We start from the raw sequence: 27,726 nt of genomic DNA, 5'->3' as shown, positions 1-27,726 counted from the left end.
AAAACAACTTGTTTATCCAACATCATGTTTGAGCTCAGATTGGGATCTGGACTTACACTCAAACCCAACAAATTTTTGGTTTGCCCATGTTGAAATATTATCTATCATTTTTGTTTTTTGAGCTTGCGATGCATGTTAAATCGGCTTTTGACAAAATTTAAGTTAATGGGATCAGATGAATTCAACTATATTTTAACAATCTCTCCATTATGATTAGACTTTCCATTAAACGACAGGCTCAACGTGAAGTGTAATTAATTTACATGGAGTGAACTTAATAATTATTTAAGTTGAACTTTAAAAACATACTGTATTCTTTGAGCCTGTTCGTTCTTATCACTTGGCAAAGAACTTACCCACACAACAGAGTATACATAGATAGATCATAGAATACAAAAATCACAGCTGAAACAGCTTGCGGTAGCCATGCATGTATCCTTTCATGGACTTCCAATTTTTATAATTATTTTCCTGACTGATATATTTCATAACTTTCCCAAGAAAAAGAACTCATTGGCCAAAATGTGCTCAAACTTCCTTAATTCATTTGCTTGATCAGCTTACAAGTTCCACCTTGTTAAATGTTTTAATTTTGTTTATGATCATCCATAATTTTTTTTTTTTTTTTGCATTTATGACTATAAATTGTGGAAATTATATCTAAAATTATTAATTTTTTTTCCTATTTTTACTTCAAATTATAAAATATTTCTATTCATACGTAGTTTTTTTTTTTCCCTCTCAACAAGCATATATATATATTAGAATTAGAAATATAATAAATTCAAGGAAGATCGTTTTCACTATTTATATATAGAATATAATAAAAATATTATATTATCATATTTACTTATTAATACTGATTAATTTATATTTAAAATTTAAATTAATATTAATTTTAATAAAATTTATTTTTTATTAATCATATTAAATTAATACAAATATTAATATGTAAATGTACTTATAATTAGATATTTTCGAATAAAAATATCTTGAAGTTTGAAATTGCAAAAATACAATATTTTGCAACCTAAATTTTTCATTTTTTCCATTGCCCTCTCACAACTTGGCACGTCATCAAAACACGTCAATATTGTGACAATTGGACCGACAAAACAAAGAGATTACCACGTACTAATGACGAATGGGAAAGTGCCACGTTAATAAAATATGAACAAAGGGACAGCACATTACTAGCACTCAATGAGGACGCACGTTTATCCTCTGCACACTCACCTGCTCCAACTCGGACGGAGCAGATATATACACATTTCTCCATTGTTCAGTTCCCAATTCTTGTAGCTTTTGGTTTCGGAGCGAAGGTACAAAAAGAGGGTGCGAAATGGAAAAGTTTCTTCGGATCTGGTTAGTCTTCGGAACCTTGGCTTTGTTGGCTGTATCGGCACTAGCAGACGACGATGTCGTCGTTGTCCTAACCGAAGAAAACTTCGACAAAGAGGTTGGTCAGGACAGTGGAGCTCTCGTCGAATTCTACGCTCCTTGGTACCCCTTCCTTCTCTCTCTGACCTTTGATAAATTGATTCCTTTTTGTTAGTATTTTGGTTTTAGTGCTTAATTTAGCTCTTTATGTTTCCCGTCGATCTGTGTTTTATAGTTCTGTCAGATCTCCGATCAATTCCTTTTAAATCAATGGAGATGGTGTATTACTCATCCATGTACTCATTAGTATCTTGTCAAATTATATATGCAAAGGAAGATTTTTGACGAAGAATAATGTATGGATGCAATCAAATGACGAATTGCGGCGTAAACGTCTATTGCATTGCAGTGAATTCTAAGTAGGTGGGTGAAAAATAACTACGAACTAGACAAAAAAGTGTAGCTTTTAATAATATACTAATAGGGCTTGTTGTGTAAATCCGTATCTTGTAAGCTATTTCAAACTGTACCATACGGTCTGTACCAATGTTTACATTTTGTTTTGTTTTGTTTTGTTTTGTTTTGTTTTGTTTTGTTTTTTTTTTTAATTCATTTGAAATTTTCTGAAAGGTTCCCTGAAGGCCTACATCAATTTTGGTTTCCCACATACAGAGTTTACCAGCATTACCACTTACATTGGTATTTTGTTTTGTGTGACAGGTGTGGTCACTGTAAAAAGCTTGCTCCAGAGTATGAGAGGCTTGGCACAAGCTTTAAAAAGGCCAAGTCGGTTTTGATTGCAAAGGTCAGCTCTTTATTGTGGTCCCTATCCGTTAACTTATAAATTGGTTAGAATTTGTTCGCTACAATTTTTATTTACTTATCCATATCTTAAGCTTGTAGATATTCAATGAATGACATATTGGTCATAATTATTTTTTCTAATTTTACTTTCATTTCTAATTTTATTGAGACTTTGTTGCATTCTTCATGACGCATCATTTGGGAACATGGAGTAGGTTGACTGTGATGACCAAAAGAACTTGTGCAGCAAATATGGGGTTACCGGATATCCAACGATTAAGTGGTTCCCTAAGGGATCTTTGGAACCCAAAAAGTGAGGGTGATTCTACTAATTAATACATGGTTCTAAAATTTTTTGATTTGTGCCAATAGTCTATCTCAAGTTTTGACTGTATGTTATGTATGCTTATAGGTATGAAGGACCGCGAACTGCAGAAGCCCTTACTGAGTTTGTGAATACTGAAGGAGGTAGGGTGTCGTTCTTGAAAAGTTACCTTGTACCAACATATCAAGCATTTGTTTTCCCTTCTCTTGAAACGGGAAATATATGTACATATATATATTATGTGTAAAAATTTGGCACTTTTCATAGAGAGAATTGTTTTGTTTATTCATTTATTTATATTAATATTTTTACTACAAAAGGGGGTGCAGGGTTTCTTTTTTATTTTTATTCTTGTATTTTATTTTATTTTTGGCTTCACTTTAATTGCTCTGTTGTTTGAAGCCTATTTTATGGATACGGATCCTAATCTTAATGACACTAATCTGCAATACACACCTTGCACATTTAATCCGATATCTTCATGGGATGCATGGCTCTGTGGCTCGGTGTGCCTTCAAATGAGTTCTGAGGTGTTAGCCTAGCATGCGTGTTATTTTCCTATCACATCTTCCCAATGTGTCAACATAAATTATTCTAGCTTGGCCAAGCATGTCTCTTAGAACATTAATTGCTATGCAAATTTTGTGTTCATTATTATCCTTTTCACAGTATCAGGAACAGGCATCACTTTTATTTTATTTTATTTTTTATTTTTTTTTATCGGTATCAGGAACTTGTATCACTATAAATTACATCTCTCTCTCTCTCTCTCTCTCTCTCTATTGGCTTTTTCCTTTTCTTTCCTTCTTGTGTGTTTTGAATAGACTTGTATAACACCAAGAGTTTCTAATAATGTTAATTGATGGCAGGGGCCAATGTGAAAATAGCTTCAGTTCCATCTGATGTAGTGGTGCTCACAACTGATAATTTTGGTGAGGTTGTGTTGGATGAAACCAAAGATGTTTTGGTTGAGTTCTATGCACCTTGGTAAGGATGCCTCTTCTTCTCTCTTTTTAATATCAGTATGTTTTTAGATACTCTCGATCTTGCTTCCTTCATGGTTTGTAGATTTTGTTTTTATTTTTTGCTCTTTTTAATATAATGGATTATGATTCTGCCAGGTGTGGTCATTGCAAGAACCTTGCTCCTGTATGTCTCCCCCTTCTACATTCTTATTGTGCTTGGCACCTTTAACTTCTGTACTCTTGATGGCATGGATTTTCCTTTTGTTGATTCAGACCTATGAAAAGGTGGCCACAGCATTTAAATATGAGGATGATGTAGTGATTGCTAATCTTGACGCTGACAAGTACACGAATCTAGCAGAAAAGTAAGTGCAAGCTTGGTTTATATGTTCAATTTACATGCTGAAGATGGATTTATGTACATTGAGAACTATAAGAATCAATGTCAAAGGTCGGTGTTTTGTGTTAAGGTATGATGTAAGTGGGTTTCCTACATTGAAATTCTTCCCAAAGGGTAACAAAGCTGGTGAAGAATATGATGGTGGCCAAGATTTAGCTGACTTTGTCACTTTCATCAATGAAAAGTGTGGAACCAGTCGTGATGGTAAAGGACAGCTCACTTCAAAGGTTAGTAGCTATTGAGATAAAAACTGATGGAGATTGCAATTTATTATTATCTTGTTAAGTTTGATGGTTTATACAGGCTGGTACAGTTTCAAGTTTGGAAGCCTTGGTGAAGGAGTTTGTTGCTGCTAGTAATGAAGAGAAGAAGGCTGTCTTCTCTAGGATAGAAGAGGAAGTTGATAAACTCACGGGTTTTAGTGCAAGGTACTTCCATATGGGTGTGAGGCTGTCTGCTTTTCATGTCTAATTTCTAACTTATAACTGACATTAATGCCTTGGAAAAGTTTGTATCACTATATTAGTGATGGCTGTTCTCTTGTTATTTGCTCTAAACTATCATTTGTTTTTTCTTTTCTCTGCAAATGCATTTCTTTAATTAATTTATTTGAGATAAAGCCCTTGTAAACCTCAATGTAACTCTTACAAGCCCTTTTTAGGTATGGAAGGATTTACTTGAAAGCTGCCAAAAGTTGTATGCATAAAGGTGCTGATTATGCTAAGAATGAAATCCAGCGACTCCAGCGCTTGCTTGAGAAGGTAAGGTTTATGGGCTGTTCATCTACAAGTATATTTGGATAGCTTTAAATGGCCATTTAGTGGAATCGGTATACATTGTTGACAAATTGAGTCGATTATACTCTTTAGTTTTAGTTTGTGTGTTTTTTCCCTTTCTTTCGGATAGGGAAACAACAGCATTGAGAATAATATATTAAACATTGCAGGATTGATAAACATGAAAGATAAATGACTAAAGACTAGATAAATAATTTATTAACTACTACCATATGGAAATTTTGTCACTGCGCCTGAGGAATCATAACTGTTAGTTGGGTTTCTTGTTTGTTGCAGTCAATCAGCCCAGCCAAGGCAGACGAGTTCACCTTGAAGAAAAATATCCTATCAGCATTCGCTTGATCGTGATCTCCGGCAACCTAGCCTAGTCTAGAACTCAGCTTGCTTACTGGGAGGTGTTTATTAAATGGTTTTACTGCCATTACAATTCACACCCATCTGATGTTTTACTTGAATTTGACTCGAGCTGGGCATCTCAGCGGGTTACAGTTGTAGGTCTTGATGGTAATCGGTGACCCATGCTAAGATCAGAGAATGGTTTTGAGATCCAATTTTAGCTAACTGCTCAAAGAAATGGGATTCCCTTAGTTTTGTATTTTGAATTCTAGATAATAAAACTTAATTTTGGTGGGATTCCCCTAGTTTTGTATTTTGAATTCTGGAATAATAAAACTTAATTTTGGGTTGAAGCTCAGTTTCTGCAACCTATATTTCTATTCTGTTTGTCTTAAACTTCCAATTCACTCGTCAAGAAAAAGAAAAGAAGAGTTTGTGAAACCTGGATGTCATGATCCTCAAGTGTTTAAACTAATCAAGAATATTCATCGTCATTGTTCTTTGTTTATCAAGCCGTATGTTTATTAATTTACATGGTTTGCATTGACCTACAACTGGGTTGGTACTGAAAAAAATTGATACGATATGGTTCAAAGACACGACCCAAGGTCAACAGTTAAAACGACCAGCCTCCCTTCCCACCGCCGACGCAATCCGGTCCCCACTTCGAAATTAGTAATTAGCTGCTAAGTCTGGTTAAATATTCACTTCCGCCTCTGCGTCGGACCAAAGAAATTATCCAAACTAATATAGCTTTCTTCTAAATTGGGTTGAAGAAAACTCTATTAAGTATAGTGGAATAAATAAATCCATACTTTTGTTACACCCAAAGATCCTCAACGGTTGTTCCACCCTTTTAACAAAAGAAAGGAGAATTAGAAGAAGTAGAAAGAAGAGGAAGATGAAGAGGAGGAAAAAGAAGAGGAAGATGAGAAGAACCAGAAGAAGAATGAGAGCGGAAGACAAGGAAGAAGAGAAAAAAAATTATCCAGGTTATACTCTAATAATTTCCCTATCATCTTAGACTATGGCGGCATCCAAGAGGCAGAAGATATTTTAAATTTGAGAATATATAGTTTAAATCTAACAATTTTGTAAACAAGATCAGACAATTGTGGTCTTCTTTATTGTTTCCTAGTCTCCAAATTTCATAATAGCGAGAAAGTTAAAAACTCTAAAAAATGATCCGAAGAGATGGATGAACAAGTTTTTTAAAATGTGGTCCAATCGCTCTCTCTTGTAGGAGCTACAATGTTTGGAGGGCAAGGAGCAGACAATAACTTTCCCTGAATCTAAAGAACCAGCAAGAGTTGGGAAGTTAGGGAATTTGAAAAAGTAACATTGATAGAGATATCTTGGAGACAAAAAGCCAGGACACTATGTCTCAAGGAGGGAGACAAGTGCACGAAATTCTTCCATTCGGTGGCTAACCCATGTTGAAGGAACAATGTTATTAAGATGTTGATGGTAGACAGAGCACTTTCCTCGGGTTAGTTAAGATGAAAAAAGAGAAAAAGGATAGTAAAGGAAATACTGCTGCTTTTATTAATCAACGTGAACACTCAACTTCAAAACTTATTTTACAGAAGAGTAATGCCAACTATTTAAACATGAAAAAGGAATAATTTGTTACAGGAAAAAATCACATGAAAAATAACATAAAAATCCTAAGAGATTGCATGATATCTAATTGGCTGATTAATTCTCCCAGGCGGTTGAATGCAAGATATCCAAATCTGTGTTGGTAGTTTCAAGTCCGAGATCTCCATGATTTCCTCTTGTTATCATGGATGATTTTTAGTTAAATTCGAGATATGCTCATCTCCTTCCTAGGAGATCCTTATCTTGTTTGAATTACCATTTTGGGTTGAATCCGTTGCCCCTTGATACTCCTTATCCTTCAACATCTCTCCATCAACATTGCATGATTTTCAGAATTTCTCATCCTTATTTCTCCAATAGTTTTGTGACACCTTATCACTCCATTGAATCCCATAAATCAAGCTCGACTGTTGGGTTGTGCTAATAAGTTAGCCATCAAGTACCACATCATAGAATACTATGAGCACATCTTCTCAGAACAGTATGTATGGAGACCGAAAGTCAATGAATTAACTTTTGCATTATTAGACCAACAAAGGTCAAGGTGGCTTAAGAGGCCATTTGAAGAAGAAGAAACATAGAAAGTAATTCATGGCATGGCTAGTGATAAGGCTCTAGGCCCAGACAATTTTATCATGGGTTTCTTCCAAGTTTGTTGGGAAGTGATCAAGGGTGACCTTACGAGAGTGTTTCAAGAGTTTTATGCTAGTGAAATGTTTCAAAAAAGTCTTAATGTGACTTTTTTAGCCCTCATTACCAAAAAGATGGGGTTCATTGATGTCAGAGACTACTGCCCCATTAGTTTTGTAAATGGGGTGTACCAGATACTTTCTAAATTTTTAGTGAATAGATTGAATACAGTAATGTAGAAGTTAATTTTAAAGCCTCAAAATGCATTAGTCAAAGGTAGACAAATTTTAGATTCAGTATGAAGTTTTGGACATGCGACTCATATAAAGAACTTGGGTTACTTTGGAAATTAGACATGGAGAAAGCTTATGATCACGTCCAAGTAGAACTTCCTACTTTATCTACTTACAAGAAGCGAATTTTGGGAGAAATGGTGTGCTTGGATAGAATATTATATCTCTATAGTTTGCTTTTCTTTCTTGATGAATGGTTAACCATTGGATTTATTTGACTACTTTCGTGGTTTGAGACATGGGGATCCACTTTCTCCATTACTTTTTATTATTGTTATGGAAGCACTAAACATGATGATTATGGACCTTGTGGAATGTGGTTTACTCTGTGGCTTTTTGGTGGGAAATGATGGTTATGGCTCTATTGATATTTCTCATTTGCTTTGTTCTAATGATACTCTCATCTTCTGTGGAGCAAACCTTAGGCACATCCAATATTTGAGGGCTCTCCTCATTTATTTTGAAGTTGTCTCAGGGTTGAGATTTAATCTTTCAAAGTTTGAATTGGTGTTGATTAGGGTTGCCCTCAATGCATTAAATTTAGCTTGCCTCTTGGGATGTAAGATATCTTTTTTAACCATGAAGTATCTTAACTTACCGTTGGGCACTTCTTTCAAATCAAAGGGGATTTGGAATGCTATGGTTGAAAATGTGGAATGCATATTGGCTTCTTGGAAGAGGTTATACTTGTCTAAAAGGGGTTTAAAAGGGCTATATAAAGACCCAGTTCAATATTTCTACAAATGGTTTATGAATAATTTTATTGGGCCTAAATGATTTATTTGGACATATTGGATAATCTTACAAACTATTATTTATTGAGGTTGACTAAAAATTTTAATTAGGGTCATAAGCCTAAAAGTATATTTTAAGGCACGTTAGGGTTTAGTGGATGATTTTTGGATGGTATTAATGGGCAAATATTTTCAACAGCCCAATTAAGGTTTATTGAATAATTTTGAACAGGCGAGGGGTCCAAAATTCATTATAGTGGATTATGAAATTTTATCAAGCTCAATAATTAGATTTAAAGCCCTTTTAATATTTATGAAGCAAGTGGACCCATATTTATTGAGTACTACCTTAAGAATTTATTTAAAAGCCCAAAAATATCTATTGGATGAGTTTGACTCATTTTAGAATTTAAGATTGGTCCATTAGAGTTGTTAAGTGACTTGACCCATAAAATTATAAGTAAGCCCTAGAATTTAATTGGAATCTTAAAAAGGATAAACCCATTTGTTAGAGCCCAAAATAGGACCCAAGATATAGAGACCCAAACTACCACCCGGTCTCAAATACCCATCGAGCTCTACTTGATTATGGTGGATCATGAAATTTTACTAGGCTTAATAACTAGGATTAAGCCCAATTAATACTTATGCACCAAGTAGGACCCTATTCAATTGGTATTAGGCCCATTGGAATTTATTAAATACTTGTTGGTCCATGAAAATATGGGTAAGCAGAAGAGAATATTGGGATCATTTAAAGTGGCCCAACCCAGTTGTTAAGCGCATACACTGACCAAGAAAACCCTAGGACCCGTGAGCATGACCCGACCTGCTTGCAAAACCCATGACTTGACTACCTTATGTATATATAAACCCGTAGAAGTCCATCATGCATGTAACCTTCTTCATCACAAATCTAGGTTTTTCGTTTTGATAGCAAACCCGTTCGCCCTCTTCTCACCGAAGCTCCCAGCTCCTCCGTGCCCAACTGCCAGCCACTGTCCAACCTTCCCTCATGTAGAAACCTCAAAACACCATGCATAGCAACCTCAATGTCACACGCAACCTCAACAACTCAAGATCTATTTCTCATTCCCCTCGATTTCCTGTTTGCCACATGTCACGGTAGTCCTTTCCAAGCTGCAACCTAGCCCTACCATTCCCTTCGTCCATGGACCCTATCAACGTCGCATTTCATACACCTTTGAGTCGGGCTCCTGGGACTGGGTCTTCATTGATGGGCCTGTAAAACACAAAAAAGATGAGGCTTGAGAAGGGTGACTTGAGGTCCGAGGAGCATTCAATGCCTAAGTCAGTAAATGATTATTGGATGTTTGTAAATAAACACTAGGACAGAAAAGTAGAAAAAGTTTGAGCCCTTTCCTTGTACCTGGAGGTGGCTATTTATACTGGTGCTTGAGGGGGGATAGATCCTCTATGCCCCTGTGGGACCCTTGTCCTCATCATAGTTCTTTGCTGTTAGTCTTATTAATGCGGCGCATGGCTCAAGCAGAGCTACCATTAATGCAGTTGCTTCTTAATTGACCTTATCTCGAACTACCTTCCTCTTGTCCATCCATTTTTTGGGGTTGGGGGATCAACGACTCTTCTTTCCTTGGTCCCCCCTCTTGCCTGGTTCAATTTCCAATAGAGGGAAACGACTGTGCAGTACCCTGGCGGCCTGTCACATTTGTTCATTTGCTGCCTTTCCCCCGTAAGCAGGTATCTATCGATCGACCCGGGTTATCATGGGCTAATGCTTGGGTCTTTGGTTTTAGTTGAGTGTCTGATGCGCCTCATCACATGGGGGAAAAGCTCCTTCACAGTTACCTTGCCAATTGTTATTAGACGAGTCTGATATGAATTTTTCCTCTCCTTATGCTCAGTCATGAGGTTGCTCAACTCAAGGATGAGTTCTAGTTGCTTGCACTTAGCCATCCCCAAGCGACCCTTTCGCAACGTATGGAATGTCTTCCTTTGCTTCCCTGTGACTCGCATGGGTAAACTTCATATTCCTTCTATCACGTAATTTGTCACGTGCTATAGGGATCACGTCGATCATAAGATTTCGGACTGCGCACGCTGTGGGTCGCTTTACTCTTACCTCGAGATTCCAATTGTCTCCTTGGCCTATATAAGGCCTCTCTATCCTCTGTGTGGGAACACCCTGGTCTCTCTATTTCCTAAATCTCATCCCCTTCCTTTCTTCTCTTGGCCTTTCTCTATTCACCATTTTTGAGTCATGCCCCCTCTTCCTCCTAGTTGACTGATGGCCCTAAGAAATTCCCACATCCTCTCGTTACTTCTCCAGCCCCTCCACAGCAGGGTGACAGTGCTTCTGAGTACTTTGTGGGCTTCTGGTGGAGTTCGACGGTGACTTTAGAGGAGTTAGAGTCATTAAGGGAACCTTTCAGGATCCCTCGTGGTGTTGTGCTTGAGGTGCCCCTTCTACTGAGGGGGTGGTGGATTCATAAGGTTTTGCCTCCAAGGTGGCAGTGTTTTTGGCCATGTTTTCCAATGGCCTCAGGGTGCCTTCTGTCGTCAGGTGCGTGAGGTGTTAGATTACCTCTAGCTTGCTCAACCGATTCCCAAGGTGTGGAGGATCCTTGTGGCATGTTGCGTCCTTTGGCGTCACGCCCTAGAAAAGGCTAGGGTGGACTATCCGGATCTTACAGTGTGCGAATTTCTCCTCACTCATGAGCCTCGAAGGCTAAAACACTCTCTCTGCAACTTCAAACCCCTCCTCTCCCGTTGATCAAACTGGAGGGGGTGCAGTTAGGCGAGGAATTGGGGTCATGAATTCTTCTTCCCATCCGGTAGAGGATGGGAATTCCCTATACGCCAAGCCATCTGGTGCACCTTCCCCATTTGGGTTATCTGGGGAGTGTTAGGCGAGGATGAGAGCCTTCACCCTGAGGCGACCCCAAAGTATTCCCTTTGAGTTAAGGTGGTCCGAGCTTGGGCAAATGCTCACCTGTATGAGGTTCTATCAAAGGCTCTGTTGGTCAAGGATAGCCTTCGTTAGTATTTAGCTCCTCCTACTAACTTTTGTTCTAATATGGGTTTCCCATTGCGGGAGGTCGGTCCTCAGGCGTGTGAACATCCCCCAAGCCCACCAATCGAGGGGAGGAGGAAGAAACCCAGGGTGGTGTCCCTTGCTAAGGCCAACTCTGATGACTTCCAGAATCCCCAGGGGGGGCTTCTGTAGAGATCCTCATCACTAGGCCAGGACCGTTCAATCTGATGGGGCCGAGTGTGATTACAATCCTTCCCCAAATTGTGCCTTTTGATCGAGGAGTGAAGGACGCAATCCTGACAACCCCGCCAGGTCCTCAAGGTGAGGGTGAGCTTCCCACCACCCCTCTACCCTAGGTGCACCGTCCCGAAGGAGTCGTCGCACCTGCTAATGATGAGATGGTGGGGGACGAGGTTGGCTTGGACGAGGTAATCTATGACGCCCCCAAATTCCGTTTGGGATCAGACGGACATTTGAAGCGTCGAGACATGCAACACAAGGTTACCTGCCCCCGTTCATGACATATAAGATGCAATGTTCCTAACATGCATCTAACATTATGCAATATTCGCAGCGGATAATTTTTTTTTTTTTTTAGCAATATTATGCACCAAATTGAAAATATCCCAAATGCTTAAAACATACTTCATACATAAAGATCCATTGAACAACTAAGATCACAACACTAGTCCAAAATGGTTATGATCCAAAAAGTACTAGAGATGCAACTCTATCGTACAAGTAGTAATTTACGTTAACTACTATATTAACATTGACGTCGCACCGTCGCTTAGTCAACTGTGTCTGGTTGATCAACTCCTGATTCTCCTTCAGGTCCTGTAACAAGATTTACCATTCGGAGGGAATGGTAGTTGGGACTACCAAAGTGAGATTTGATTACAAATCTCAGTAAGTTAACAAAAAACTTCCACACATGCTAATGATGCATGGATGACAGTAAAAGCATAAATGCATAATCAAATTCATAAGTAATTAAAGCATAACTTGGCGTACAACATAGCATAATTGACATAATTTAAATTGAAACGTGAACTGGACTTGACTTGACATGAACTTGATCTGAAACTTGACTTAGCATGAACTTGCTCTGAAACTTGAATTAACATGAACATGATATGAAACTTAACTTATCATGAACTTGTTCTGAAACTTGACTTAACATGAACGTGATATGAAACTTGACTTATCATGAACTTGTTCTGAAACTTGACTTAACATGAAAAATACATACTCCACAGTTGTTGTGGCCCAATGTATTCTACGTGTAAATACATACTCCACAGTTGTTGTGGCTCCATATATTCTACACATCACAATGCAGTTAAATACATACTCCACAGTTGTTGTAGCCCCATGTATTCTACGTGTAAATACATACTCTACAGTTGTTGTGACCCTATGTATTCTACAAATCACAATGCAGTTAAATACATACTCCACAGTTGTTGTGGCCCCATGTATTCTACACGTCACAATTGCTGTGTCTCACGTAGTGTATGCGTCACAATTGCTGTGACCCCATATTTCGTGTGCCACAGATGTTGTGGACCCCACGAAACTGAATGTACTCAAGATGAAACGTGACTGGAATACGAAAGGACTGAAGCCCTGACGTAACATAACGTGACTTGAACATAACTTGAAATACATGACCAACTTGGGATAGAAACATTTCGTAACATGGCATAACATATAATAGACAACATATTTAACATAACATACTTGCAACAGTGAATATTACATGACTTGACATACATGTAATAGATGACATACTTAGCATGGCGTACTTGTAAGGTATAGTAATACATAACAGAATATATTATGTAACAGATAAAAATTGATGACAGAATAAATTCTGTATAATAGACAATTACGTGATAACTTGGCATGGCATGACATATATGATAACACACATACATACACTGTAGTTTCTTTACTTAGCACACATACACAGTAGACTGCTAGTAAGTTAAAAGCTAACTTACCTCGATCTCCGCATTTCTTATAAAACCTCAAGCGCGATCACGAGGAACTGTAATTAGTGATTCTAAAAGTTAGCACTAAATCACTAATAACTTGAAATATGGAAAATACTAACTTAAAGAGTAAAATTTCCATTTTACTCTCTACATGTAGAAAAATGACCGTTTTACCCATAACTTAAGGATTTTGCATACTAACTCCAAAAGTCACCAAAATTTACATGCCTCATGTAAATTTTATCCTCAACTCAAATATCAATTTAGAAAAATTTAAAACTAATCACAACTATTAAAACTCCATAGGGCCAAAATTCCTATATGCTATTGCTATTGATTTTTGTTTCCAACTTGTTTTGATCAACCTTTTGATCTATGACTTATAAATATGTGATCTTCAAACCAAACCATCACATGGTTTAAAAAGATATCCTAAAACATATATAAGCTTCTAATTCAAGATCACATGGTTAAAAATTAACCAAAACATAAATTTAACCAAGAACATCCACACTTTGGCTTATCTGAATATCTCTTTACATAAAATTTTATATATTTGAAACTAACATCAAATATCTTCAAAATAATAATATAACATGTATATAAGATGTTTAGGATCCTCCAATAAAATTATCAAAGTCATTGGAATAGGTTTAGACTACCAAAGAGTTAAACTTTCTCAAAACAGAAACTGTTTTTCCTCTTTCAGTTTCTAACTTTCTAAATCTAAGAAAATATTTCATCAAAACCTCTAATAATGCAAAAATCCTCAACCAATAGTCATATATACATGTCAACAATACTCCATAAAAATTTCGGACCCATATCTATCCATTAGCTTGGTCAAAAACTCTAAACTATAACATATTCTCCAGTTTATCTTCCAGAATGACCTTTCTATAGTATACATAATATTTGACTGACCAAATGATCTTCAAATGGGATAAATAAGATATCCACGTAAACTAGACTAAAAAAGGAACAACTTATATGAAAGAGACTTTATGATAAAACACTTACAAAAGCTTCGAAATGGGCGTGCAAAAGAACTCTTAAGAGCTATCCGAAAGAGAGTGTTTGATATTCTTTTAATGGAAAGTGTAAATGAAGATAATTTCGTAGAGAGGGGTGGCTGGAGATACTCATGGATGAGATATGGAAGAGATAAGGCTGCAGTGAGAGTTAAGTGTAGGACTCTCTTACCCGAAGTGAGAGTTAAGTATAAGACTCTCTTATCTGGAGTGAGAGTGGAGTGTAGGACTCTCTTATCTAATAATATCTAAAAAAATCAACTCAAGATATTTTTACCCAATAATATCCACGAAATTAGTTTAAAATATTTTTATCCAATAATATCCACAAAATTAGCTTAAGATATTTTTATCCAAAATATCCACAAAATTTAGCTCAAGATATTTTTATCCAATAATATCTACAGTTTTGAACAGACGTTTCGTCCGAAAATATGAAAAAGTGTTATTGCGCCATAAGACCTTAAATAACCCTCCGAGTCTAATGGTATAAACCATAATACATTTTGACACTTCTAACCATCTCCAATAATAAAAAACACACTTCGGATACCATAGTAAATAATAACACTAACTATGTAGTTAGACTAAAACCTATACGATTAATGGATTCGTGAAAACTTATGGGTTCTTCACGAGGTTCCTAAAGCTAATAGAAATTTCACAATTAAATTTCTAGCGGGATATTACATAATTGATGTGGTTTCGGCGGACATCTGGTTGGCAATTCCAAAGAGTCACGAGGGGCGTATCCGCATGATTAACTATCGGCTCGAAAAGATCTTCACTGAGGTGATTCTTCTTTCTGAAGCTTTCTATGCTCTGTATTGACTTCCTTCGCCAAGCTACCGACTTGGTGTTTTTTTACAGGGTTTAGAACGCTTGGTGCGGTCATTGTGGACGGTCGAGTGGAGATGGTGAGCGAGCATAAGGCACTTCACTTGCTTGCTCAGATGGCCTTGGATTGTGCGGCGGTGGAAATGAAGAAGAAGAAGCCGAGGAGGTGCTGGCTGACATGTCGGAACCCTCGGACCAAGTCACTGCCCTTTGCCTAGAATTTTCATTGGCCTTTGATGTGAGAGATGGATTAGAGAAGTCCCTTGATGACAACCTACATGAGATCGGACAGTTGCGGGATGACCTCTCCAAGGTGCGTGGATAGCAGAAGACTGGGAAGCTCCAATACAAGTGGCTGTCCAAGGAATATGACCAACTCTCTGAGGCTCTAACGAAGAAGAGGCACACCTTGGATGACAAGCGAAAGCAGATGGAGGATCTAGAGGCCAAGGCAGACAAGATCGTGCTCGTTTTGAAGGCCAAAGATGCTACCATCAAGGGGTTATGGGAGGAACTATCACATGTTCAAGGAGTCCGCAATGATGCATGGTACTTTGGTTATGTCGATGGTTTGGAGAAGATGAAGTCTTACATTCTTCAAAACATCCTAATGTGACATATGATCCTTGGGTGTGCAGGAGGTTCCAGTAATCTAGGCATCCCGAGCCTAGGCTACCCAACTTGGGAAGGACTTGCTTTCGAGTGCCCTAGGAGGCAGTTCTGCCGGTGGCCATCCCACTTGCTGAGTGTGATTTCTCCTTTCTGTTGCCACTGTGGGTCTTGAATGCTGGTCTCTCCCTCTTCCAATGCTTGGCCTCATCATTAGTCTTCAGTTTACGATCGGCCTACTGTTGTAACTTGTTGTGTCATGAACCCGCGGCTTCATGTTATGACTTGTCGCCTTTTTGTTTTTTTGTTCATTATCCATTAATATAATTTTTCCCTGCATGCGGTACCAGCAACAAACGTTCTTTTGTGTCATCTCCTTCTTTTCTTCTTCTTTTTTGTTTGGCCCAGGAGTGATAGGGGGAATAGTTGGGGTTCCTTGTCAGATGGGAAGAGTAAGTTGTTGTTCTTTTGGGTTTCATGGTTCACCCCACCAGTGTTGAATCTCTTGGTCCCATGGTGTTGACTGTTGTCGATCCCCTAGTTGTAGTCTGACGACCATTGATCCCTGGCTTGTAGTAATTTTGTCTTCTCACAACAAACCCAGGGGAGGGATTGAGTCGATAAGAGGTATCTATCCTCTATTTAAGTTGTTCGGGCCCCGGTCTTGGCCTAGTTCCAATTTGAAATGCAGGCATGTCATAGAGATTATCCTCAGTTTCAGGAGCGATCGGGCTTTACATATTTGGGCCTCTCAGCTTGTGGCGAAATGGGCCCGCAACTCCTTGTTGTGATGTTGTTCTCCTGATTCCTCGTCATGACATTCGGGCAGTGGATGAACTGAGCCAGCACTCCTCCCTTGGGGGGTGGGGTCGGGATGCTTCAAACCATCTAACCTCCCAGGTTCCCCAGGGAGTTAAATTCGGACAGCGTGCTCGCTCGTCAGCTCCTTCACTGTGATCGGGGTCGGGGTTTCTTGGTGGGTGGCTCATTGCTGGATCCATCCTTGCCAGTTGATCTTGCAAGGAAGGATAAGCTTTGGGCCAGGCTAGAGCTGATCCCACACTTCAATGCAGCGGAGGTCAGGGTAAGTTATTCTGGTGGCTGTGGGGCCGGTCCTGCTCTCTGCATGGGGAAAGTAAGGCAACCTTTGGCTCAACCCCCTTCCTTGATCTGCAGGGAGGTACGGTGTTTGGCCAGTCTGTTACTAGACCCACTCCCACTTGTTGACGCCTGCGAGGAAGATAAGTCTTCATCTTCAAACGGTTGAGGATTGCTCGCACTCGATCGGGGAGGGGTTAGGATACCTCAAGCCAAACTACCCCTTTGGTCCCTCTAGGAGGTAATTCAGATGGCGTCGCGACCGATCCGCTCCTTCACTGTGATGGGAGTTAGGGTAAGTATTCGGGTAGCCCCAAGGCTAGTCTCACTCTCCCGGATGATGAGGTTGAGCTCCCTGCACACCTATCATCCTTTGTCAGGAGGTAGGTTGTTCGGACAGTCTATTATTGAACCTGCTCCCGCTAGTTAATGTCGCAGGAAATGGTAAGTTTGGGTCAGGTTGGTGCTGATCCCACACTTCGTCATAGCAGAGTTCAGGGTAAGTTATTCGAGTGGTAGTGGGGCTAATCCTGCTCTTCGCCACAGGGAAAGTAAGGTAGCCTTTGGCTTAACCCATTTCCTTGTTTCACGGGGAGGTAAGTTGTTCGAACAGTTTGTTGCTTGACCCACTCTCACCTACTAATGCTTGTGAAGAAGGTAAGCCTGCTCCTTCAGGTAGCTGAGGACTAATCCGCACTCTGCCACAAGAGAGATAAGGCAACCTTTAAACCTACCTTTCCTTTTGACACCTTGTGAGGGAGGTAATTCAGATAGCGATGGTGCTTGTTCGCTCCTTCGCTGTGAAGGGGGTCTGGGCAAGTATTTGGGCAGCCCTAAGGCTAGACCCGCTTTTTCGGATGAGGAGTTTGAGCTTCGAGCCCACTTATCATCCTTTATCGAGAGGTAGGTTTTTCGGGTAGTCTGTTACTGAACCCACTCTCGCCCATTGACTTCGTAGGAAAGGGTAAATTTGAGTTAGGCTAGTGTTGATCCCACACTTGGTTGCAGCGGAGGTCAGGGTAAGTTATTCGGGTGGCCGTGGGGGTGGCCTAGCTCTCCACCACGGGGAAAATAAGGCAGCCTTTGGCTCAATCCATTTCTTGGTTCCACCTCAGATGCTCTTATGTCTTGGGTCGGTGTTTCTTATGAGAGCCCTTTACTTCTCGGGGCCAGAAGAGGTCTTCTAGTCCTTCTGTAGTTGGTGGTGGGGGAAGAAGACTTTGTGTAGATCATGAGGCCAATGGGGTGGCCTCGATGAGGGCTTCCTGCCATGAGGTTCCTATCCCTAGCTCAAATGCATCACGTAGTGGGTGTCTTCTAGTCGAACCTTGGTTGCTCCATCGTCATCTGGGAGCATGACGATGCTAACACTGCTGGTTCGTCCTATTCCCTTCTCACCAGTTGCCATTGGTCGGCCTTTGAATGGCTTTCTTTAAGGCCTTCCTTAATCCTGCTCTGAGTCTGTAATTGACATGAGTGTGGGATGCCATTAATTAATCAATCAATTCTTCTATAGCCAATTGGTGGCTACAAATGGCATGCAGTTGGATAATGCCACGTCAGTGTTGTATTTAATTTTTTTTTTTTAAAAAGCAAAAATAAGAAGTGCGGGAAACTTTCATCAACTAAGTGTTTGGCGTGTTCTGCAAGCTTCAAACTTCAACAAGTGAAAATGGAACTATCCATTTTTGAGCAGGTTTCGGCTTGGATTTGCACATAATTTTGGCAACTACATCCAGACTTCTTCTGTAATATATATGGACTCTGCCTTCCTTCACATTTTGTACTGAAAGCAAGTCACTCATTCGCACTAGTCATTAACATGCGCCTGGGTTGTCCTCGCCAGTATCCTGCGCTTTTCCCCCTCACCCTTGTTACCACACTCTTCTTTATCAGCCCGATGATCAGGCAGCGCCCATGGCCTCACAACAAGACCAACGCCCATGATTTAGACTTCGGAGACTCCAAAAAGTTCGAGGGCTCATCCGAGTTCATCCGCTTAAGGTACCATATGGGATCAGTGCTCACTGCCAATATTACCGTCCACACAATATGGTATGGCACTTGGTAGAGGAACCAAAAGAAGATCATCCGCGAGTTCATCAACTCCATCTTTGCTGTAGATTCCAAGCACCCCTCAGTGTCCGGCTGGTGGAAGACGGTACAGCTCTATACAGACCAGACCGGCACCAACATTTCCCGTACGGTGCCGGGAAATCACTCACGACCGCTTTTACTCGCATGGGAAATCACTCACGAGCTTGTTCATTTAGTCAGTGATCAAGAGCGGGAAGGAAGGGGAAACACAGAGATGGATGAAGGAAGAGGCTTCGGGGTCTTCGAGGTTCTTCCAAAATCGTAACACAGAGAGGGAAGGAAGGGCAAAGATAGAGATGGAGGAAGGAATGGAGAAACAAATGGACTTCGGGTCTTCGAAAGTTGAAACACAGAGAGGGAAGGAAGGGGAAATATCGGAAACTACAAAGAAACAAAACAGCACCGTTTTAATTTATGCCACATCAGCACCGTTTGCACGACGCTTGCACGAGCCGACTGCATCTAGAATTTTTCTTAATCAATAGTACAATCATTTATATATGAAACTATTATAAAGAAACCAAAACCTTACAACAACATTTACTTACGTATCACATGATGACAAGTAAGCTCAAACCCAATTCCCAATGAAAGTCTTCAAATGGTTGCTCGACCTTTAATTCACATGAAACCAAGACACTTACTTCAAATGCCATTGCTCGTGGAGTTGTTTAAGGACATCATAGAGGTATCACAACTGGTCCTTTTTGAGCCCCAAGTCAATGTTCTCTGGTTCACAGCTTTCTTCACCGCAATAAGGAACCCGGACCATAATGAAAACAACTCAGGCCATCCATTAGTTGTGGAACTTAGCGACTATCAGGTCTCCACACCTTGCCTGCTCTTTAGTCAGACCTTTAAGGCTGAGATTGCTTCATTCCTTAAGCTGGAAGAGCCCATGGCTGATGCCCCCATATGAACAGCACTGGGGCCTCGGGGGCGAGGGCGACAGCCAGCTTTAGGAGGTGATGGTAGGGGTGTGCTCCGATTCCGACTCTGTCGGAATCAGAATTCCGACTTCCAATTCTGACTTTTTTCAGAATTGAAATCGAGCTCCGATTCCGATTCTGAAAGGGATCGGAGCTCGACTCTGTTCGGAAGTCGAAATTCCGACAGGAATTGAAATTCCGACTTCTTTTATTTTGATAGGTTTTATCTTCTTTTAAATTTAATTATATACTAATTTATGTATTAGTTTAATGTGATTAATCAAAAAGTAAATTTTATTAAAAATAATATTAATTTAAATTTTAAATATAAAAAAATCAATATTTATGCGTAGATTAATACACGACTCTGCTTATAACTTATATGTAGTAAAATTCTTTATAAAAATATAGGTCTTGATCAGTTTTTCATGCTTTTTTATAATGAAGTCAATCTTTTTATAAAAGACTTCAATTTGTACTTTTGAAATTAGTACATGGCATTTCTCTTTTACCATTTATGATTAATTTACTAATTAAGGAGACTTGCATTATGGGAGATATAGTACTTATATATGTGTGTGTGTGTGTGTGTGTGTGTGTGTGTGTAGGCAGCTCATGATCTAGCTAGCTCCCTTCGCATTTTCGAGCGAAAATCACAAAGAAATTTCCTGCATGCGTAAGGCAGGTACTACTAGCTAGTACTATTTTTTTGAAAAATCTTATAATAATTATGGGCATGCATGCAATGATTTGCTGATTGCTTTTTTTTAGTGATCATGATCAGATAGATCAAGATGAGTGCATACAAGGTCACAATTAATACCGTTTACGTTGGATGGGTGCGCATATTGGTATACAGAATCGTTTACAACAATATATTTCCTTTATAGCTAGCTAGGAGCTAATTATACATAATTCAGAAGATCATAAATAATGAATAATAGAAATAACAGCCGAGTTCAAAGTTTGATTAAACAGTCCATAAGAATAAACATTTTGATTCAACAAAAAAAAAAAAGACATCATTTGCAGCATCGTAGTTGGTCATTTGAAGTACTTGAAATTAAGATAAAAAAATATTCAATCAATAAATGTAACCAAATATTGATCCAGAAAATTGAACACAGTAAAAGTAAAATTTAATTACCATTAATACCAATAAAGATTAAGTTAATTCTGATATCAACTTATCTTTATCCATACTCTATCAGTCATTGGCAACTATACTGGGGTTCACAATTAAATCTGTGAAATGATAAAAAAATATAAATTAAATAAATTTATGAAATCATAAAAATAATTAAAATAATCAATAAAAAAAAAAGTAAAATAAGGCTACCATCTTCAAGCCTATAACTCTCATCATCAATGCCAATGCTATCTAGTCCAAGGGGTGTATCATTGATCCAGTTCTGTGTGCAAACGAGGGCCTCCACGGTTGACGGTGACAAAGAACTCTGGAAAGCATCCAACACTCGACCTCCAGTGCTAAACGCCGACTCAAATGCAACCGTTGTAATAGGAATGACTAGCACATCTCGGGCAATACGGGAAAGGAATGGATACTTGATGGAATTAGCATTCCACCAAATGCATATCTCAAATGCAGGACTAGGTGCTTCGACCTCTTCTATAAAATACCGTTCAACCTCTGAAGTACACCCTATAATATTCTTCGATGCAACGAGCTGATGATACTTGTTCATGATGTCGTAATTCCTACAGTGTCGAGGCAATATGTCAGTCGGGCTAAAGTTATCAGAGGGAGGTGTCGGAGTCACGTGTGAGGTACTCGCTGAAGATGAAGGTTGTCCACTATTTTTGTAGTGGTTGTACAAGTCATCGAGATCAGTTTTCAGCGCTGTAATAAATGATGCAGCCTTCATTGCCCCGAGGACGGAATTTGCCCAATAGTCTATCACGACCAACTTGATTCGGGGGTCAAGGATCATAGCCACAAAGAGTAATCTATTTATCTTCTCAAATTGCCCCCAATATTTATTATATTTGGACAACATCCTCTGAGCCATACCAGATAACAGTCCGCTAGGGTCATCACAACCATCTTCCAAGTGGTGGTGTAGTGTCGAGATCTGATTGAACCACAAGTTTGCAGTCGTGTATGCGGATCCAGATATTTTCATTGTAATATCATAAAAAATCTGCAAAAATGTGACAAAGAATCATACACTCGTCCAATCATGTGTGTCTGGCGGACTGAGCCCCTTTCCTGCATGCTCCAACAAAGCATACTGCAGACCCCCATCTTTCACCTCCATCCGCTCAAATACTTTTTGGTACCTCTGTGGCACATCCAACATCATGTATGTAGAGTTCCATCGAGTGGGAACATCCAAGCACAGCGTCCGAGAATGTTTTATCCCAAGTTGTTCTTCTATTGCCCTGAATTTTTTCAGCCTTTGCGGGGAAGCCCTCACATACCGCACAATGTTGCAGACTTTTGTAATGGAATCATCAACCTCTTTTAACCCCTCAGTCACAATCAGGTTGATTATGTGAGCACAACAACGAATATGGATAAACTCATGGTCCCGGATGACATCATCTCTCACTCTCATATTCTGCTTGAATCATTCAATTGCAGTATCATTGGCACTGGCATTGTCATCTGTAATGCACAAAACTTTCTGAATTCCCCAATTTTTCAAGCAATCATCCATCGCTACCCCAATTGATGCACCCTTATGATCACTGATTTCTTTAAATCCAATAATCCGTTTTTTTAAAGTCCATGAACTGTTAATGTAGTGTGCTGTAATACACATGTAGGAAATATTCTGTATAGACGTCCATGTGTCTGTCGTAAATGAGACTCTCTGGCCAGTCCTCACAAACATTTGTCTCATCTTAGCCTTCTCTTTTAAATGTCTTTTCATACAATCCCGCATCACTGTATACCGTGACGGCAATGGGAATCGTGGCTCAATGAGCTTGATAAACTTTCAGAACTCTCTTTTCTCAACTGTAGTAAAAGGCATCTCATCTTCAATGATCATCTCGGCAAGCGCATCTCTCAATATCTTCTCACTGTATTGAGGGATGACCATTTTCTTAACTTGCGTACCATCAGTCGCAGTAGAAGTTTCATAACTCAGCGTTGTCTGATCTTTGGCCGCCAATCCCTTCGCTATCTTATACCTCTGGCAACCATTTAGATATAATATCAAACAAGTAGTGCCTTGTTTCTTTGAATGACAAGCAACTTCTTGGCCGCAATGGTTGCAAGCCACGTGCGGTTCCGAGGGGTCACCGTCAACCTTGGTGAAATGTTCCCACGTCCACGATCTTTTTTTATTTGATCGTGGACATGGTGGCTTGGCACTCGCGGATGGAGGTGGTACATCGGGCTCATCCCCAATACCCATCTCAGCCTCCTCATTAAATGTATCATCATCTTCTATATTTACCATGAGTGGGAATCGACTACTTGCACATGAAGTTTGTGTTCTGGTCTCGATCTCAGTGCTGGGGACGGCATTGTGGCATCTTGATCCTGTTCTGGCCCTTCTGGGGTCCCATATGGTTCTTCCTCCATAGCTTCAAATCTGACACATATATAGAAGACCAAATTAATAGGTTTATTAAAAAAACAATAAAAGAATCTGACACATATAATAGGTGATGCAATTTAGTAGATATGATTGTTAGATAGAAGAAAGTTTGGCAAAAAATGATTGTTGAATGGAAAATGGAGTATATATGGTTGTTTGATAGGAAAAAGTTTGATACAAGAGTATGGTTGGATGAAAAATTTAGTAGTTATGATTGTTATTTTTAGTGTCATTTAACTTTGGATAATCCATTCAGTGTCATTTAACTTTTTCAGTACTATCAAGACATAAGTAAAAAATAATATATGCATGAATGACCTAAAGTAATTACAGCAAGCTAGCTAGGAATACTATGATATTATTCTAAGAATATAAGGTGATCCTCTAGTCTTAAATCGTAACACGAGGAAGAACTTAATTAAAGCTATATTCCAAAAACAAAAAAAAAAGGAACTAAGAGCTGCTATATGTCATGATCGAGCCAGTATATAATATAATTATATATATGCAGCATGCATCTGATATCCATTATTATAGTTGTCTCACCCTTAATTATTAATTATTTGCATTATATATTCTAAAACTAATTCATTAATTGACCTATCGCATTAAGTCATGTCAATTTAATTTATTTGTTTATTTTTATAGAATCTCTTGTGCATGACTAAAGCATCTCTCTCTCTCTCTCTCTCTCTCTCTCTCTATATATATATATATATATAAATATACATACATACACACACACATATATATATATATATATATATAGTAAATATTTAGGGTATATATCGAGTTGATGACAGTAGTAAGCTGCTAGCTTTTATCATTTCAAAAGTTTCTGCCTAGATATTATAAATAATAGCCCACGACTGATGGTTACTAACTAATTGTTAAGTACATGAAAATTGAAATGCATGCAGCTTGAGATTTTTGAGAGTTTAAAGAATACAGTTACATACAAGTGAAACATGAGATCAGTACTAGCCGAATGATCTGAAACCCTACATATATATGGGATGCTAATGCTATATATAGATTAATTAGCATTACTAGTTCAAATTAATCATCCAAACATAAGATACGGACAAGAAGTCATGCTCAACTGCAATATAATATAATATATAATACTGTACAAGAAGTCATTACTAGTTCTCGATCAAGCTAGCTAGCCAGGGGACTTTCATGATCTTGATCATTGTCCACTCAAAAACCACAACGCCACATAGAAATGCCATGCATGCTGCATCCTCTCATGAACTCATCATATATAATAATTAACCTAGCTAGCTAGCTTGGTCATGGCAGAGTACTAAAAAAAATTCCCATGTCATGAATTCTGGCCTTCATGCATGTATACTTCTCTTATTAGCACCTGCTAATTTTATATTCTTCCTAATCTCCTCGTTATAACTACTCATAATTAATATATCTAGGCCGGGGGGGAAAAAGTCATATGAAGAAAGCTAGTTAGTGAAATTAATGATTTTAGGCATTCATGCAAATTGCATCTCATAATATGAGAGTGTCCTAATTAGGACTTCTGTGCCAAATAAGACAGTTGGTGTCCTAATTCCTAAAAAAAATAAAATAAAAATAAAAATTTTAAACTCCTAAAACCCATAGACAACTGGATACATCAATAATCAATTCACCCATCCTAAAAAAATTTTTAGCTAATGTATTATGTATATTCCGTTTCTTTGTGACATTTCCACAAACAGGTTGCCTTCAATGTCCAAAATCACAAACAAATAAAATACTGAAAATGAAAAACGGTTCCTCAATACATAATTATTTCACAACTCAGTTCACCATTCACTGAAAAATTCCATACATCAAATAATCCCTTTAAAATTTTAAATAAATTTTGAAATACACAAGAGTCACCAGTTTTTACATTTGGAAAAAACTGGTCGGATTCGGCACTGCCGCAGTGCGGCGATGGCAGTCTACGGCGGACAGAGTCATGGTGGGGGGCGGCGGCTTCGTGCGGCGTGAGAGGTCTATGGAGCAAAAATGGAGATTGACGTGAGAGGCTGAGAGCACTGTCTGTCTTGAGAGCGAGAGTTTAGAAACAGAATTCGGATTGAGATAGTGAGCCGTCCGGACTGAGGTAAGTGAGAAGTTTATTCAAAACTGCGTCATTCCCATTTAAATGGAACGACACCGTTCCACTTTTTTTAAACAAATATTCCAATTGCAAAACGACGTCGTTTTGCAGTTGGATTATTTGTTTAAAAAAATAGAAAGTCGGAATTCGAAAGTAGGAACCAACTGGGTACCGATTCCGACTTCCGAATCGGAATCGGAAGACTTCCGATTCCGATTCCGAGTTCCGAATATTCCGACTCCGCCGGAGTCGGAATCGGAAGTCTTGAAATTTTGAACACCCCTAGGTGATGGTGTAGGGATCTCCCTACCAGGTAGACTTTTGGTCTGAGGGAGAGAGGGTTTGCTAGTCCTTAAAACCTCCTCTCATGGAGAGAATAATTCATGTGGCCGGGGGCATCAACCTAGAAGTGATGAATCCAAAGGTGGAAGTTCTGAGGGGTGTGCCCTTGAGGATACCCGAGGAGGGGTTGGAGCCTAGGCACACTTCGGGAGGATCGTAAGTTGATGGTGAGGGTTTTAGTGATGCCAGTCCTTTCCAGGCATCCACTTCATGTGTCCCTGAACCTTCTAGGTAGTTGGGAGGAGTCGGTCCCTCTTCACACCCCTGCAGGAGCCATCTTGGGAGAACTGGCCCAGGTTTCGATGTCACAAGAGTTGAGGTTGTCGAGCTTGAGGCCAAGAAACAAAGGGGATTTTTCTTGCAAGTATTTGCATGGAACTTAGTCTACCTTCCCTTGGTTGGTTGCTCTTTCATTTTCATTCTCAGATTTTTGTGTTTCTCAGGGGTCTAATTAGTTGGAAGCCTTGATTGTGGAGGAGAGGGGGGAGCTTGAGGAAGAGGCCTGGGCTCTCAGATCCCTAGTCCTCCTTACCCACTTAGAAATACTTAAGGCTAACTAGGAGGCAGTGGAGGTGACTCACAAAAAAGACGCCGTGGCGGAGGACATGGTCGAATTGTGGGCCAGTTGCAAGCATCTGAAGCGCGAGTTAGCGAAGTTTTGTTAGGATGTGGCGTTCCTTATAGAGGGCCTGGCTAAGTCATAGGAAGAAGCTAGGCACTCCAACCTAGAGGCTCAACTCCTGGAGGATAAGTGTGAGTTAGAGCTAGAGGAAGCGAAGCGGTTGCTTGATGCCCTTCATGAGGACAAGGCGAAGCTGGTCGAGCAACACAACACAAACATAAGCCAATTGTATTGGCTAATGGCCAAATATACTGAATTTACCAAGTCAATATAAAACAAGAAGGAGGCCCTAAAGAAGCGTGTCGACCATATCCAGGCCTTGGAGTCTAAGCTGACTTCAACGAGTGACGCGATCTGATCCCTCGACCTGCAAACCCATGCCCAAGAATCCATTTAGGAGGTGGCTCATGTGCCCTAGGAAAGCATGTCATCCCAAATGAAAAAGGTAAAAGACATCAGAGACCGAGCTTGGAGCTACGGCTACGAGAAAGGCCTTGAAAGTTTAAGGGACCACTTGTTGTGGAACTCGAGGGTCGATTTGGGGGCCCTTGACTTGGCATCCCTCAAACCTGATCCACATGCCTTCCATTTTGTTAGATTCTTGGGCAAAGATTTTGTGCCTAGTGCTTTTCCCGATCCTCCCCCAAGTCCTTAGTGCTAAGGGCTTGTGTAATCTTCTTTTCTTTCTTTTCCCCCTTGTACATGAGCCTTTTAATGAATACTATTGTTTCACGCCATATCTTTGGCTTTTCCCAGTCTCTTTTCCTCATGGTGCTCACTTTCCTTCTTTTTTGTTTTTTTTTTGGCCCTCCGCGGGCTTTAGGATTCACTTTGTCGATATGCAGATCGTCTAGGTGGCAAGTCCAAGGACTTGTGTCTTACTCAGGCCTCGGGAAGAGTCAAGGGACTAGGCTTTATCCAGGCGAGGGTCGCCAATTCAAGGGACTTGTGTGCCATTGGTCGGCAAATCTTTGGATTTATGCCTGACTCAAACCTTGCGGTGAGTCAAGGGATCCGACTTATCCATGCGAGGGTTGCCGAGTCAAGGGACTTGAGTGTGATTGGTTGGTGAGTCCTAGAACTGGTGTCCTACTCAAACCTCACGGTGAGTTAAGGGACCCAGATTTATCAATACGAGGGTCACCAAGTCAAGGGACTTGTGTGCAACTCGAACCTCACAGTGAGTCAAGGGACTTA

General features: G+C 39.6%; 1 protein-coding gene across 1 annotated transcript; it reads left to right on the top strand.

Annotated features, from left to right (window-relative positions):
- The first annotated feature begins 1,237 nt into the window (after nt 1-1,237).
- On the top strand, nt 1,238-5,360 carry LOC122317356 (probable protein disulfide-isomerase A6). The gene is made up of 11 exons (XM_043134402.1): nt 1,238-1,503; nt 2,101-2,185; nt 2,400-2,497; nt 2,597-2,652; nt 3,379-3,496; nt 3,631-3,658; nt 3,748-3,839; nt 3,945-4,101; nt 4,178-4,302; nt 4,536-4,635; nt 4,948-5,360. The coding sequence occupies exons 1-11, from the start codon at nt 1,343-1,345 to the stop codon at nt 5,011-5,013; spliced, it is 1,086 nt and encodes a 361-aa protein (XP_042990336.1). The 5' UTR covers nt 1,238-1,342; the 3' UTR covers nt 5,014-5,360.
- Nucleotides 5,361-27,726: the final 22,366 nt, after the last annotated feature.

This window comes from Carya illinoinensis, chromosome 7, assembly GCF_018687715.1.
Source record: "Carya illinoinensis cultivar Pawnee chromosome 7, C.illinoinensisPawnee_v1, whole genome shotgun sequence".
In the NCBI taxonomy this organism is placed as follows: Eukaryota; Viridiplantae; Streptophyta; class Magnoliopsida; order Fagales; family Juglandaceae; genus Carya; species Carya illinoinensis.
This window is presented reverse-complemented; position numbering and strand designations above follow the sequence as displayed.

Coding starts and splice junctions, on each gene's coding strand:
- LOC122317356 (XM_043134402.1), top strand. CDS start 1,343: ATGGAAAAGTTTCTTCGGATCTGGTTAGTCTTCGGAACCTTGGCTTTG. Junction 2,186..2,399: donor AGTCGGTTTTGATTGCAAAG/GTCAGCTCTTTA, acceptor AACATGGAGTAG/GTTGACTGTGATGACCAAAA. Junction 3,497..3,630: donor GTTGAGTTCTATGCACCTTG/GTAAGGATGCCT, acceptor TGATTCTGCCAG/GTGTGGTCATTGCAAGAACC.